The sequence below is a fragment of the Anticarsia gemmatalis genome, chromosome Z (genome assembly GCF_050436995.1).
Source record: "Anticarsia gemmatalis isolate Benzon Research Colony breed Stoneville strain chromosome Z, ilAntGemm2 primary, whole genome shotgun sequence".
NCBI lineage: Eukaryota > Metazoa > Arthropoda > Insecta > Lepidoptera > Erebidae > Anticarsia > Anticarsia gemmatalis.
In genome coordinates, this window is record NC_134776.1 from 16,076,186 (window position 1) to 16,090,714 (window position 14,529).

Consider the following 14,529-nt stretch of genomic DNA (forward strand, 5'->3'; position numbering starts at 1 on the left):
GAATTAAGTTTATTATTTACATAAAAAACTTACTCACCAATACATATTTTATTCACTTGTCTCGGAAATATAAAATATGTTAAATATTTTTTACTAAAACAACTTGGTCTATGTCTTTCTTATACATACGTTCTAAAGCTTTTAAGATTTTGCTTCTCATATTATTTATAATACTATGAGTTCAAATTATGTGCATACGTCTATCCCATATTTTTCTTATAGCTACCCAAAAACATACTTTCTAATAAATATAGGTACGTAAACTTTCCTAACCATTCTAATAAATGTAGGTACGCGAACATCCTTAACTCCCTACATATAATGTTTGCACAGCTCTTTAAGTAAGTACGACAGAAAAACATCGTGTGTTGCGGTCCGACTTTCTACTGGTTCAGGGGAGTCACTCCCTATACTCACCCCATACACCCCATTAAGGCTCTCACATTCACCGCCCCCACCCACGCAGTCGTGTTACTGTAAAAACAAGCTAATAAGACACATTTAAATTCTTACATTTGTACGTATGCAACCTCTGCAGAAATATCTCAAACTACAGGTCTACTACCTACTATCAAGTTATCAAAATGGTGTCAAAAATGAAACGACATTGTCAAGGTGAAATAATCTGTCAATGGATAGGAGACAAAAACTTTTAACTACAACATAAACTAAATCAAAACTACTAATTAAATCATGGGACAGATGCTCGGAACATGGCCAACGAAAGAAATAAATTTGGAAATGAACGATACGCCGACGTTTCCTCCTACAAAAGGCTTTACCTTCAAACGTGGTGAACGGGTGATGGAGGCGTGTCAAGAAGATCTTATGTCTGCTAAAATACCCATACAATTCAGAGACTACTGCGCCCACTATCTGCTAGACTACCAAATATGCCGCTATAAATACATGCCGTTCGTAGTTCGCTGTGCTCATGAAAAACACGCCTACCTTGAATGTGAACATCAGGACTATCTCCTCAGAATGAAAGAGTTCGAGAGAGAACGGAGGCTCCGAGAACGAGAGTTGAGAGTACAGAAGAAGGCTAAAGAGTGCAAATAAATATTTTTATATAAATTATGTTGAATCTGGATGATATTTGTAATACATGGTTTTTATACAAGGTTTTTTTTTGTATTTCATATGTTGTTGGCAATCGAGATTTGGATGTCAGCCGAAGTCTTTAACGCTAACGACAACAAGAGAAGTAATTTAATTCGAGTCGCTTGATTGTCATATTATTATAATACTTGCTTTTTTGACACACTGTCCCCTCAGTAGACAACATGATGAGTCTTAACCGTATGCTGGGTTAATTTGGTGTAAGTCACGGGTTACTTAAATCTAACAAATACGCCGCCCTGTAAATACGAAATTGTATGTAAACTAAAAGAATAAATTAACACTGCAGTCATTGTAATTCTATCAGAAGGTAAACATGTTAAACTACACCAAGGGAGTGGAGCTGATAACCCCTGGATAGACCTCTTTTGACTGCCCCTCTCATCCCTTCTCGGTTGCTTCATGGCTCTGAATATATTGTCATACACTCAGTACCTAAAATTCGTAATTTATTGGCTTGTACATCCTACAATTAGGACTTTGTTGATCTTCTTTGACACCTTACTAAAAGTCAATATATGGCTGGTTCCAATTAATCCACACTGGTCGTTATGAAAATTAGCAGAATCTCTGATCACTACCGATTTATTATTACAGTGGCAGTCACAAAGTGACTTGACTCTTTTATACTAAACCTTTTGATACCAGCAGACACAGTGAATAAAGTGTTAACTCACATTTACTGTTTTCAGGAGCTGGACGGCATGAACACCAGGTCTTCGCTGACGCTGCCACAGCTGCGGCAACAACTCGGCGTGGTGCAGCAGGAGCCAGTTCTCTTCGACCGCACGCTGGCCGAGAATATCGCCTACGGTGACAACAAGAGGAAGGTCGACATTAATGAAATCATTGCAGCCGCTAAAGCCGCCAACATACACAATTTTATTACTTCTCTGCCAAAGGTAAATATCAAAAGATACTCTTATGACTACTTACTCTGGTGTTAAAGACTGCTCTTCAAGCAGATGTGGCAAAGAACTAACGATTGTGTCTTTATTTGAACTTTCGCTAGTCTACTCCGAAGTTTTCTGAATTTTAATGAATAAATGACACTTTTCACAACGGCAGTGGTGAGTCTAAAGTTTCACTCTGTCACTGCATCGTCGTGCTCGTGCACCGTCTAATAACATTAAACCGTACCTACCTAAAACCTAAGCACTGGTTACGCTAAGGCTTTTTTGCGGCTAGCTTCGATGACAAGCGATTTTAATCATCTTAAACGCGTACTATGATAGTAAGTAGACAAAAACTGAAGTATAATCTCAATTTTTCCAGGGTTATGACACGAACCTTGGCTCGAGCGGTGCCCAGTTGTCTGGCGGTCAGAAGCAGCGTGTGTGCATCGCGCGCGCTCTCATCAGGTCGCCACGTCTACTGCTACTTGATGAAGCCACGTCAGCGCTGGATGCCAACAGCGAAAGGGTATGCTGCCTCCTTTATTTATAGGGTTATCCGCTTGGCTTTGAAAGATGAAACAGAAGTTGTGTACAGTTGATAGATGCTTTGGTTTAAACTGGACAATCCTGTCAGTTTGTCCAGTTTAAACTGGACAATCCTTTCAGTTTGTCCAGTTTAAACTAAACAAATCATCAAAGTCTGCGTAAAAGGGTAACAAGCATTCAAATTTCAAAGATCCATCTCAATAACAATCATTCTTCCTTAGGAACCCTTGCATTTGTACTTATAGGTAGGACATAAGTGCCTGTTCCTTTTAAGTCAAGATATCAAGACGTACTTACCATGACTTTAGCTTGGTAATTGCCGAAGAATTTATTTCGTATTGCCACTGTAGGCTGTAATACCTAGTTGTTACTAGTGAAACTTTTGTAATGGGGTAAATACGCTATTCGTTTTAGATAGGTCTTTGGGTTGGTCCGAGTCACGTCGTTTGTAGAGGATTTACTATCTGACTATAATAGGTGATAGGAGCCCAGGGATAGGGAATACATATGTAGTTAGAATAGTAGTTACTAGTTAGAATGAGGAACTGTAGGATTGGATGCGTCGGTCCCTAGAAACTGTTTCATTTTTCAAGTTACAGCCTATCAGTGCAAGCAATCGTATTAGTTTCTGCAAAATTTGTGTTGTTGTTGCTCATGCCTTACATTAGAAAGGGTTAGTTACTTTTATGTACTGTAAATATGCACTAACTTAACAATTATTTTTGATTTTTCAGGCTGTTTCAGAAGCATTGGACAAGGCAGCTGAAGGCCGCACTTGCATAACGATCGCTCATCGTCTCTCCACGATTCAAAACTCAGACCTCATCTGCGTTTTAGAAAAAGGTAGAATATACTTTATCCTTGCTCCTTACATTACTTACCATAACATGTATCATATTGTACTTCAAGACCTACTCGTGTTTCAGCAATACTTACTTCCAATGTTTTGATAGTAGATACCTACTAGCTGCTGTCTTCCTCCTTCGATTTAGAGAACGCCACTTAGTACAAACCTTAAAAACTTCCCTTGCTTCATGCACATCCAGAAATCTTGTCATACAGGACCGCTGGTTACGAGTACTACGCACCTGACCTTTTTGCAAGGCACCCTCGATTCGATTTGTGTATGTCTTTCTAGAGCGCGTTATTATTTAAATAGGCTTTACTAATATGTGAATTTGTCATGACCAAGATATTACGAATAGAGGAGATATATTATGTTCACGTTCAAGTCTTTGACTTGATTAATTATGTGTTAACTTTATACTGTACTTTCTTTTTCAGGTAAAATAGTTGAACGTGGCAATCATCAGGAGCTGATGAATATTCGAGGACTCTACTATAAGATGACGAAGGGACAAGAAGTGGCGTAGACAGACGTAGATACTAGTGCCATGCGTCTGCGCAAATCATGACCTGTCATTATTATAATACTGAGTATTGAATGAATTAATGGTTATAAAGTAGCGATAGCGGCTTCATATAATGAAGATTACTCTGCTTTCCCTATACCTGAATGTAAATAGATTTAGTCTTAATTATTAGTGTTAGTCTATGTTCCTTTTTTATTGTGTTACTTAAGTTAGTTCTCTAAGCCGTAGCAAACGTGTTTACCGAGATATGTAAGGGATGTGAAATAAAATCATATTGGTAGTACATGTTGATTTATTTTGAATCTTTCCAAAGTGTCACTGCACTGCACTATTCTAACATTATCACTCATGGCATACGTTTCCATTTGGCAATACCCTGTATCATTCTTAATGTATTGTTTACAACTTTGATATAGAAAATATGCAACAAAAATGATAAGCGTGCGGTGTTGTGGCCTCCCTATCTTACAAAATCTAATGACGTTGAAGTCCATTAGTCTCATCGAATTTATCCAATTGTATAATTTTGACAATCTCTATAAATTTCGTACCAAACTATAGATTTTGGCCAAAAGACAGCCTTTTAAATTTATTAATAGAAGATATTTATATCAAATATTTATTTTAGTGGGTCGTCTATGAAGAGGCGGCGCTACTTGAGTAGATACAAAAGTTTTCGCGTACGTTCTCGTACGGCCATACATTCGTATTTGCCGTAGAACACGACGCACATCGCCCCGCGTCCCCATAAAAGAACCGTTAACAGCTCACAATATCTACGGACTATGTGAGCTCGACTATAATCAGTCATCGTTGTACATCATTTTAGCTAATATATCACCACAACACCGCGTTTAGCTGCATTTAGGTATTCCTAATGTCAGCTATTTACATGTTAGCCGTAAAATATCTACACTTAAATATTAAATACGCTAATAGAAATTATCGAAGCTAAGCGGTAAACATAGGTACATTATAAGTTGTCAACGCAGGTACTATTTAGTGGAAGCTACACGTCAGAATTCACTTCAGTTCAGGACATGAGCGTAGTTAGGTTGATGATGTTCATGTTTTACTATATTTTGATCTCTGGTGTTACACTGAAGCCAAAATGAGCGTGTATGCCTCGGATTATGACCATAGTACTTATTACTGTAACAATGAAAATTATGGTAAAACGTACAAGAATTCTCATTATTCAACAATCAGATGATTTCGCGTCTAAAACCCTTAAAATCACAAGGATTTGTGATAAATGATTTGTGTGATAACTTAACAAAATGTTTTAATTTCAGCCCATTTTATATGAGTAAGTTTTATACCAAAAATATTTGCTAAAATTGCGAAATGAAATAATGAACGATCCATACGTTGCCGTACTATCCGTGCTTTCCTTCAGTGTACAACATACCTTACAATAAGATTACATATAATATTTACTTAGTCCGTCTACTAGACTCGAAATCGTATTTGGTTTTAAAACTTCCATCAAAATACTACATTAAAAGAATCTGATCTACTTATGCATCGTTTCTCAACCAACCGGGTAAAGTTATTAATGAAGAAAATAATTTATAATTAATATTAAAATAAATATTTTTTAATAGACATTTTAATCGCATTTTCAATATAAAATGGTTTCAATATAGAGAGAACACGCACTGACGTACGCTTATACGTGAATTACGAACGTATTGGTTATGTGCGCGTGCGTGTACGTTCTTTATCGTTCGTTCAAATACGAGCCTTAACACGCCACACGGGTTTCTAACGTTAGCGACGCATGCAAAGTTGCGTGTTTACATTTTAATATATACCTGATAAAGACGTCAAATCGTAAACGAATCACGTTGTTTTAGGCAGGAGGAGATATTCAAAATACCGATTATTGAGGATATGGAGTGTCTCATACTTATAGATGTTTCATAACGTAACGCTAATCGTAGCCAAACTTATATTAATATATACTGTAAAAAAATTGCCCTAAAATTGACTACCGTTATTGATAGAGGTTGGTAATTTAGTATGGTTGAGAAACAATGTAACTACTACACCGTCTATTTCAGGTATCCCTGTGCTTAAGTGCGTTCTACGACAGATAACAAACAAGACAATCATGTTATTTCTACTCTTAACTTACGCTTATATCAAATGATTTTGTTGCAACGGTTCCTTTGATAAATAACAAAGCACACATGAGTTTGTGACACACCTTTGACAGCAATGAGTGTAAAAAGTCGATTTTCATAAACTGTTGTTAGAAAGACACTAGCCAGCTAGACTTTTTATTAGGAATTTATCGAATTAGTCTGCAGTTATAGGCACCTAGCTTCGTGCCTTGAGATTAGTCTAGAATATCCAAGAAACTTCGTGAAACGAAAGCTGAATCATCGCGACCGATAGTACCACGTAGGATTAGCAACTCAGTTACGTTGTAAATCACTATCCCATGCGCTAATCAAGCCTGTCAGTTGGTACGTAAGTAGTGATGACTGCAGTCTACCTGTGTCTTCCTAAAGCAATAGCATTAGTAGGAAAACATAGGTATCCCAGTTTCCAGGTTTTGTGAATCTAAGCCAGCACTTACGCCCTTCGTACACAAGGCTATGCCAGTCTTCGATACTCAACGATTTTAGTCTTCAAGCGCCTATGGGCATACTAATCCATTGAGGTTCGTATGCAAGTCGCGTCGCTGACATTTGTCTCGCGACTGGATTTCTATGAGGTTAGTAGCTTGAAGACTAAACTCATTGAATTCCGCAAACTTGTGTAGCCTTATGCGAAGGGCCTCATGCTGCGTATTAGCCGCGTTCGTAAGCAACGCGAGTGTGCGATGAAAGAGCAATTATATTACTAAAGTATTGAAGAAAATGCAATTTAATTTTCACAAATTAGCTGTGTTTCGTAAAATCGTATCAATCTATTTTTAATTATTATGATCCTGTTTCCAATTCTGTTTGTTCATTGCTATCAAAGGTATGTCCCAATACACCCGCCCTACTTTTGTTAAAATAAATATGAATTATTAATATCTGAACTATTAAATATAAGATTAAAAATCATAATTATCATTAGTATCAAGAATTTCGATGTATAATTTTGTTCTAAATGAAAAAAAGTAATAGTAAAATAAGCTTTGTTATCTGATATATGTGTCAATGTAATTGTATTGTAATTCAACACTGTAACGTGATATTTAATCTTATATCAGTATTTACGGATCCCATACAAATAAACGATATGGTAAATGAACTTATGTAACTTATTATATTGTACAAAGGCTTCGACGACCGCGAGCCGCCATCACTTAACTATCTAAATAACCGTCCGATCTAACAGTAAACTAAATATTTTCCAATAATAAAATATATAAAATAATTGTATGGAAACTTAAACAAAAAGTTAATTTCATTGCACGCACGTCCAAAACGCATACCACATCGGTACAAGAGAACAACACTCATTCATCTAATTATAAAGGTACAGTCAGCTATAAAAGTAAGTGGACATTACATTTAATATTCAGCATTTTGGCAACCGTATTAAGTAAATCCGCTGTCAAACTCACTTTTGTAGTTGATTACATTAAACTTACCCTTAAGATCCTCTAAAGTAGACATTTATAATTAATAATTAGCTAAGTCTAAAATCTGTACATTGATTGATGTCAATGTCTGACATTAATATAATATTATGTAACGTTATACAAAGAGATCCACAAACCGAACTACTGTGCGCTGCTAAGCATCTATGAGATATAGATAATGAAAAATTGACAATCTAATTATAATCGTGTATTAATGCATGTCTAATTCGGTACTTGGATAAATCGATGCAGTATCATTGAATAATTTGCATCGAGTTAAGCCGGAGACGAGCGAGGGCACGTCAGAATCATGTACTTATAGGGTGCAATAATCCCTAATTTTGTATGTATATACTTCGTTTTAAACTAAGTACGCTAAGTCTGTAAGACAATCAAATGCGTATGAGTCTTCACCGACCTTTAACTCCACTCGTTCTTTACAGTCTCCTACTGTTTTAGCGTACTTGGTTTCAAGCGAAGTATCTTCAATAATTTGATCGTGCTACACAGTTACGTAGTTATAAACAGTCACATCCAAACCCGAAAATCACAAGGCAAGTTAGCTTACAACTAACTAGTGTACGAGAGTACGAATGATCTTCACAATCCCCCAGTTAATATCCACCAATAGCACATCTCATAGTGACACGTGATATTGATGATATAACGACATAGCACTACATTCGGTGTGAGGAGCTCGCTATCCAAACATTTCTATTACAATCCCTGTAATGTTAACTGGCCAAACGATTCATTACTCAATGGAATTGTTGAAATCTCCACTGAACTTTCCCATGTCTTTTACGTCCAGGTATTGACTATATAAATATACGACATGATACTATTGAAATACATGACAATATGTAACGATCGGTCAAAACAAATTCATTAAAAATGATTACTAAAATAACCACAACAATAACTTTTACACTTTTAAATAAAATATGAATAACGAAATGATGGGACAAAACAATAACATGATAAATATAAAAACGCGAATTCACAGTAAATAAAATCATTCTCGATAAAAAAAATAACAAAATTATATTATTTAATTTGACATTGTATAAACCCAATTCATATAATTTATCTAAAATAATTCAAATAATATTTACACGTTATAAGTTCCACATAAACTATTTGTTAATAAAAGAACATAAACCGTCACGGACATTTCACAGGTCGTGGACGATGCACTGTCTCAAAAAAGACGAAATTATTTACCTAGTCACTAAAAAATCAGTAACGAGATCAAGAAAAATAGTAAAATATTACAATTTACAATAATATATAAATGTTCCTGTGAAACGTCGTCAAATGGCACGTTGATTCCAAATCAAATAACATGTAGATAAGAACGTAATAACACACTCACACTTTGGTTTTTGATTCAGATAACAAACTATAGTATAAATATGAGTTCGAACAATACATGCTGACAGACGGCGAATATAAAAACAATTACATAATAACCTTTACCTCCATATAATCTTGTCTATTTTCTATGAAAATTAAATAGTTTGTTAGATGTTGCACAGCCTTTTAACACAAAATACAGAAAACAAGAAACAGCGCGATAAAATATCTAAAATCATAACATGTTCCTGTTAAAACCTAAATTGTTTCACAGAATAATCTAAATAATAATCTAGTACACAACAGCAACGTACATAAATGAATGTAATATAACTATAGGATGTTTTAATGCACATATACTTGCTTGCATTGATTATGATGTTCCAATTCGATACCAAAGGTATTTCTAGGTGTTATATTATATGGCATTGTAGTTGCGACATAACTAAAGATACAAAACGAATTGGCAAGTTCATCTTATGGGTATAGCACACACGATACTTAGTAACTTTTCTATTGTTTGACACATAAAAGCCCTTTTACTAAAATTCGCGTAAAGAATGATACTAAAACACGATATAGTATCGATGTGACGGCGACATCGATCGTATAGAAGTGTGTGCTATATCCGTTATGTATACGTACATCTTGTAATTAGATGGAAACAAACATAACGTCTAAACAGTGTGGGGGAAACGCAGCACCATTGCCGTGGTAGTGGGGGGTGTTGGCCTCTTACTGAGGCATATGTTGATGGTGGTTGTTGGGGTGCGGCGGCTGCTGCTGAGGGTAGCCGGTGATCGCCCTCGGCGTGCCCGCCTCGTAAACTATTTGTGCCGGAATACGCTGGTTCTGCTGTAGTTCTTCGGGATTCACGTACGGTGACTGCACCTATAAATTTGTTTAGAATTTTTATTATGTATATCTTCACACCGAACTTGATGAGACTTGTATAAGCTCGACTCTAACGATAATATAGTTCTAGGCCGACACATAGCACACAAATATATAACCATTAAAAATGGTATATTCTAGTGAATATATACGTATACGTCCGTGTACGTTCGAGCTTAGACACGTCTAAACACGCCCGGTGTAACACGATCACACGGATTAACTGTCGTATCATGCCCAGCCTGATTGCCTGATTGTGAATCATGTCAAATGAGAAGATAGTTGCAGTTTTACTTCTTAATGACACAATAAATTTATAATTGGTATGTTCTTTAATTGAAGAAATCAAATTCGATATTTCACTAAATTAATTGGAAGGCATAAAAGGCAAGAGACAGCTATCTTCTTATTTATAGTGCCTGATTTTATTTCACTGTTAGGTTATGTGTTACATTGACATGAAAGTGCACCTGAATTTGAAATATGATGAAGTTAACGCCACAATGAGCACACAATGTTTTAAATGATGTTCAAATTTATGAATCCTTAAGCATGATTCATGTCAATGATTGTTGCTTTATTTATTTCTTAGGCTTTTTTGTAGCCAGCATCTACTTTACCCAGATTTGACTGAATATTCCACCGAGCCTCACCGGAAATTCGAATTTATGATAATAATTAAGGATTAGTTTCACATTAAGTATCCCATTTACATTCTAGACAACCCGATCGCAACTATGGCCTTTGGAATTTACTCTAGAAACAACGCTAAGCCAATCATAGGGGCTCCATTGACGGGATTAGTTATAATGAAAATATAAGATATAAATATTTGATAAAAAATATGACTATATATAATATAAAAAATGCTATTATATGAACAATATAGTATAAATGCAACTTAGGTAATGGCATAAAATTGCAGCAATAACTCAAACTGTACTGTTGGCGATCTAGTAGTAGTAGTAGTAGTCAATAAGATCGCTATTCAACAAGAAGCGGAATTGAATAAAAGAGTAAATTGATGATGAAAAAGTATAACTTACGTTGATCAGAGGCTGGAGTATGCCAAGCCTTGCTAGCAGCAGTTGTTCCTTTACCTGGCGCAGTTCCTCCTGCTGCCTCACTATCATTTGCTGCAACTCCTCGTGTTTCCGTTGCAACTGCTCCTGCCACAGCCACTAACTTGTATCATGCAATAGGAAGCATTTGCCAATGCTCGGGGGAATGTACTACTCGGATAAACTCAAAGTAGATGCAAACATTTATATCGGGACCATGCTCTTGTTTGTGTAATTTGCAAATTATTGTATCTATGGCTACGAATTAATAAATAATAATGTAGTTCATGCGTCGATGTGTTATCTTCGCGGAACTCACCTGTACCTGCGCTTGGTCGGGCGAGACTACGATGGGTAGCGGCGGTATGGGCAGCGGCAGCACGCCGGGCACGCCCACCGTGTTCACGTACGGAGCGGGGTCTAAGTACTGGGCGCCCATGCCGTGCTGCGGCGCCGGTGCTGGCTCGTTATTCTTGTGAGTCTATAAAAAACACTGTGTTATTACGGCAAAACACAAAACACGGGGCAAAACACGAGGTTTTTGTCATGAAGTTGTCAGGAATTTGTGTGTGGTAAAATTAGAAAGTTGTGATGATTTGAAATTTGTACATATACATTTTTTACCAACAACCTATTGCCAAAAGAGTAATGTAAGACTGGTACAAAATACTACATAGTAAAAAGATCTAAGCCTAGACCTATCTAGTTCGATCATTCATATACTATCCTATGGTCCCGAGCTTTAATGAGTAAACATTATAGATGGGGTGAGTAAATTGGTGCTCATTACCGTTGCATTGTAAAATACTTCTAAGGTGTCAATCACAAAGTCAAGCATTACCAATTGAGTCTCGTTGAAAAGTTCAATGCAGTTCAATGTTTTTATCACTTCTAGCCAACAACGATAAAAAAAAGGTTAAAGGTCCCTAATTTACCTAAGATACTTGTTATAAAATAATTTCATAATTTCTAATAAATGGCTTTCCAATATTTCTTTGAAGTGTTTGGGTCCACTTTTTTAAACTGCATTGTTTGGTACCAGTTCTATATTTTATTTTATTTTAGTTCTATATTTAAAGCTCCTGTTATACCCGAAATTAGGCGTAGGCAGATTTCTGTTGCTGGCTAAATTATTTGTAATAACACTTTTACAACCAGGAGTGTCAAAATTCCTCCTGAATCAATAAACGGTATTTGATAATGATATAGCATAATTACCTCGCGCATACTATTCCGCTGCGAGGAGCGTGACTCGCCGGAGAGCGACGCGGTGTCGGAGCCGTTGTACCGGACGTGCGAGGCCCGCGTCCACGACGCGCCCGCTGTCGCCGCCGTGCCCGCCGTGGCCACCGTGCCCGTCGTACTGCCCGCCGACGCCGACTTCACTGAAGCTGCCTGAAATACAAGGAAAGACAAAAAGTCAGTTATACACTTGTCTTATATACTTCAAATCTATACTAACATTATAAAGCTGAAGAGTTTGTTTGTCTGACCGCGCTAATCTCAGGAACTACTGGTCCGATTAGGAAAATTCTTTCAGTGTTAGATAGCCCATTCATCGAGGAATTCTATAGGTTATATATCATCACGCTAGAGTACCAGTAAAAAATGATACAAATACAGGGAAAATTATGACCCATTATCTCTAATGTGACGCAAGCGAAGTTGCGAGGATCAGCTAATTGTAAAATAAAGATTTTTTGAAGGAATATACCCGAAGATATACTTTGGTGATTACCACTTTAACCATGGTATCAGAACAGCTATCAAATGCAATGATATCATCGCTGAACTACACAAATAGAAGGTGCTAGATCATTTTGAACCAAGAATAACCTCTTTGTACCACTTATCCACAGATTTGGACAGGAACAAGCCTCTCGACTCCTCAGCGAGGCGCAAAGTACAAGTCACTGTGATCAATCACGAGACGATTGACGTCATAATCATTGGACAGTGGTACTTTAGTGTGTCCATCACGATTGCATAACATATTCACACTACCGATGTCACTCAGCTCGGGCATTCACACAACGTAAACTAACCATGTTTATTAAGAAAACATTTGTCTAATGTCCCGAGGTATTGCAAAAACTGACAAAATTATGGGCACCAAAATAAGACCCTAGACAATATCAGTGAACCATGGAAATATTTATGGAGTGTTAGAAGTGACTTCACTTGCAACAGTAGTTTAGTCAATGTAACAGTAGTGACTAAACGTAATAATGAACAGTCACTGTGACAGTTACTACAATAAGCGTCGGTACAAATTGATTATGATTACACAGTTATTAGGTTAATATGAGGTAAAACACGCAGCGGCAATTTATATTTTCATTCATAAATATTGCATACAAAATGCAGACAATGTTCGTGACTGCACAAAAGTACTAAGTAAAGAATTGTACTCACATCACTCGAACACGAGTCAAAATCAAGATGCATACATTCTCACATCTTCAATGCATTAAAATGGACCAACTTGATTAACTTGACCGAGTAAACCGAGAGTTTTGACTTAAATCGAGTTAGCGAGTTAAACTGTACTCGAGTATGGAACGGTAAAGAAAGTAAAAGAATGAAAAAAAATACTTGCCTGATCACTGACTTGTGACATAGGTTGATAGGAGGTGTTGCCAAAAGCATCGCTCGCCTCGGAGAGGTAGGAAGGTGACATGGAAACCATGGCGTCATCCGAAGGTGCTTCTTTCATGACTCCTCTGTTCACCTCCGCCTCGCTCACGGTGTCAGCCTCGGCGCCTTCTTGCTTCATACTCTTCGCGATGTCTGCGTAGCTGTAAACAAAAAGCCTTGTCAGCTCACGTTGTCAAAACATGCGGTTCCGACGACTTTACGCAATTTCATGTACGCAACTTCCTGGTGACCCCGTTGCAAAATGTTTTCTTTACAAAAATCCTACCTCGCTTGATTAATACATTAGTGTGATATTTTTTATTCAATATAGGCAGATTTATAAATACAAATGTATACGAATCGTCTTAACTCACCTGAGCTAGACTAATGAATGATACGGAGGTACTAAAATAGTTTCTTTGATAGGAAAATAGAAAATACTTCAATATGACAATGCTCCCAAACCAACTGATATCCCGATCCGCCTCGGAGGATGGCGCAACTAGTACTGGCTCATTTGAACAATCCCGGCGCCTATTTATACTTCGACAGTACTTTGAAGCTTTAAGAATAAGATTACAGGGCAGAAGTCTTACAAGTAAAGCTTTAGAGACAAAAAGAGTTTTGTGAAACAATCAAGTGGTACTTGTTGTCGCTCACGTGTACGTTGTTTTTGCAGCAATATCCTATCTGTGTTTCGCAACCTTTATGCGTACGGGTCACGCGCAGTAAGGCGTGCTGCTGGCAACGTTCTTGCACAGCATGTACACATATATGATGGCGTAGCTGTTTTATACACACACCTAACCACGCAGACTGTCTGTTTAGCACCGCGTGCTCAAGATCGTGACTTAGCCGGCACAATTAATACCTAAGTTTAAGCACAAATAAAACTATATTACTAGGTACGACAAAGTAACTAGGTTTATTGCAAAGGTCCAACTCGATAACGAAATCGATCGAATTGTAAAAAGTATCATAATTAGAGAAAAAAATCGAAGTAATGAAAACTGCTAGGCTAGGGCTACTGAATGAAATATATTATTTCTAAAATAATT

The 14,529-nt window shown here is 37.0% G+C and overlaps 3 protein-coding genes across 7 annotated transcripts in view; 2 read left to right on the forward strand and 1 right to left on the reverse strand.

Annotated features, from left to right (window-relative positions):
- Nucleotides 1–4,220, forward strand: part of LOC142986592 (multidrug resistance protein homolog 49-like) — a 21,767-nt gene extending 17,547 nt beyond the window's left edge. Inside the window, exons 23-26 of the mRNA XM_076135111.1 lie at nucleotides 1,815–2,024; nucleotides 2,398–2,544; nucleotides 3,299–3,407; nucleotides 3,849–4,220. Coding sequence (XP_075991226.1) covers nucleotides 1,815–2,024; nucleotides 2,398–2,544; nucleotides 3,299–3,407; nucleotides 3,849–3,937 — 555 coding nt within the window. The 3' untranslated portion in view covers nucleotides 3,938–4,220. The remainder of the gene's footprint in view (nucleotides 1–1,814; nucleotides 2,025–2,397; nucleotides 2,545–3,298; nucleotides 3,408–3,848) is intronic.
- Nucleotides 341–1,610, forward strand: LOC142986595 (NADH dehydrogenase [ubiquinone] 1 beta subcomplex subunit 7-like). Its single transcript, XM_076135117.1, has one exon. It carries the CDS (start codon nucleotides 694–696, stop codon nucleotides 1,060–1,062), a length of 369 nt encoding a protein of 122 aa, XP_075991232.1. The 5' UTR covers nucleotides 341–693; the 3' UTR covers nucleotides 1,063–1,610.
- The window catches only part of Clk (circadian locomoter output cycles kaput protein Clock), a 25,055-nt gene continuing 14,737 nt past the window's right edge, over nucleotides 4,212–14,529 (reverse strand). The window contains exons 10-14 of one of the 5 annotated variants that reach the window (XM_076135116.1): nucleotides 13,430–13,632; nucleotides 12,053–12,225; nucleotides 11,160–11,315; nucleotides 10,820–10,936; nucleotides 4,212–9,770 (exon numbers count right to left, since the gene is read on the reverse strand). In XM_076135116.1, the coding sequence (XP_075991231.1) occupies nucleotides 9,615–9,770; nucleotides 10,820–10,936; nucleotides 11,160–11,315; nucleotides 12,053–12,225; nucleotides 13,430–13,632 (805 nt within the window). In that variant the 3' untranslated portion in view covers nucleotides 4,212–9,614. Of the gene's footprint in view, nucleotides 9,771–10,819; nucleotides 10,955–11,153; nucleotides 11,316–12,052; nucleotides 12,226–13,429; nucleotides 13,633–14,529 lie in introns of all 5 variants that reach the window. The other 4 variants (XM_076135115.1, XM_076135112.1, XM_076135114.1 and 1 more) reach the window with 4 other exon arrangements.

Coding starts and splice junctions, on each gene's coding strand:
- LOC142986595 (XM_076135117.1), top strand. CDS start 694: ATGGGACAGATGCTCGGAACATGGCCAACGAAAGAAATAAATTTGGAA.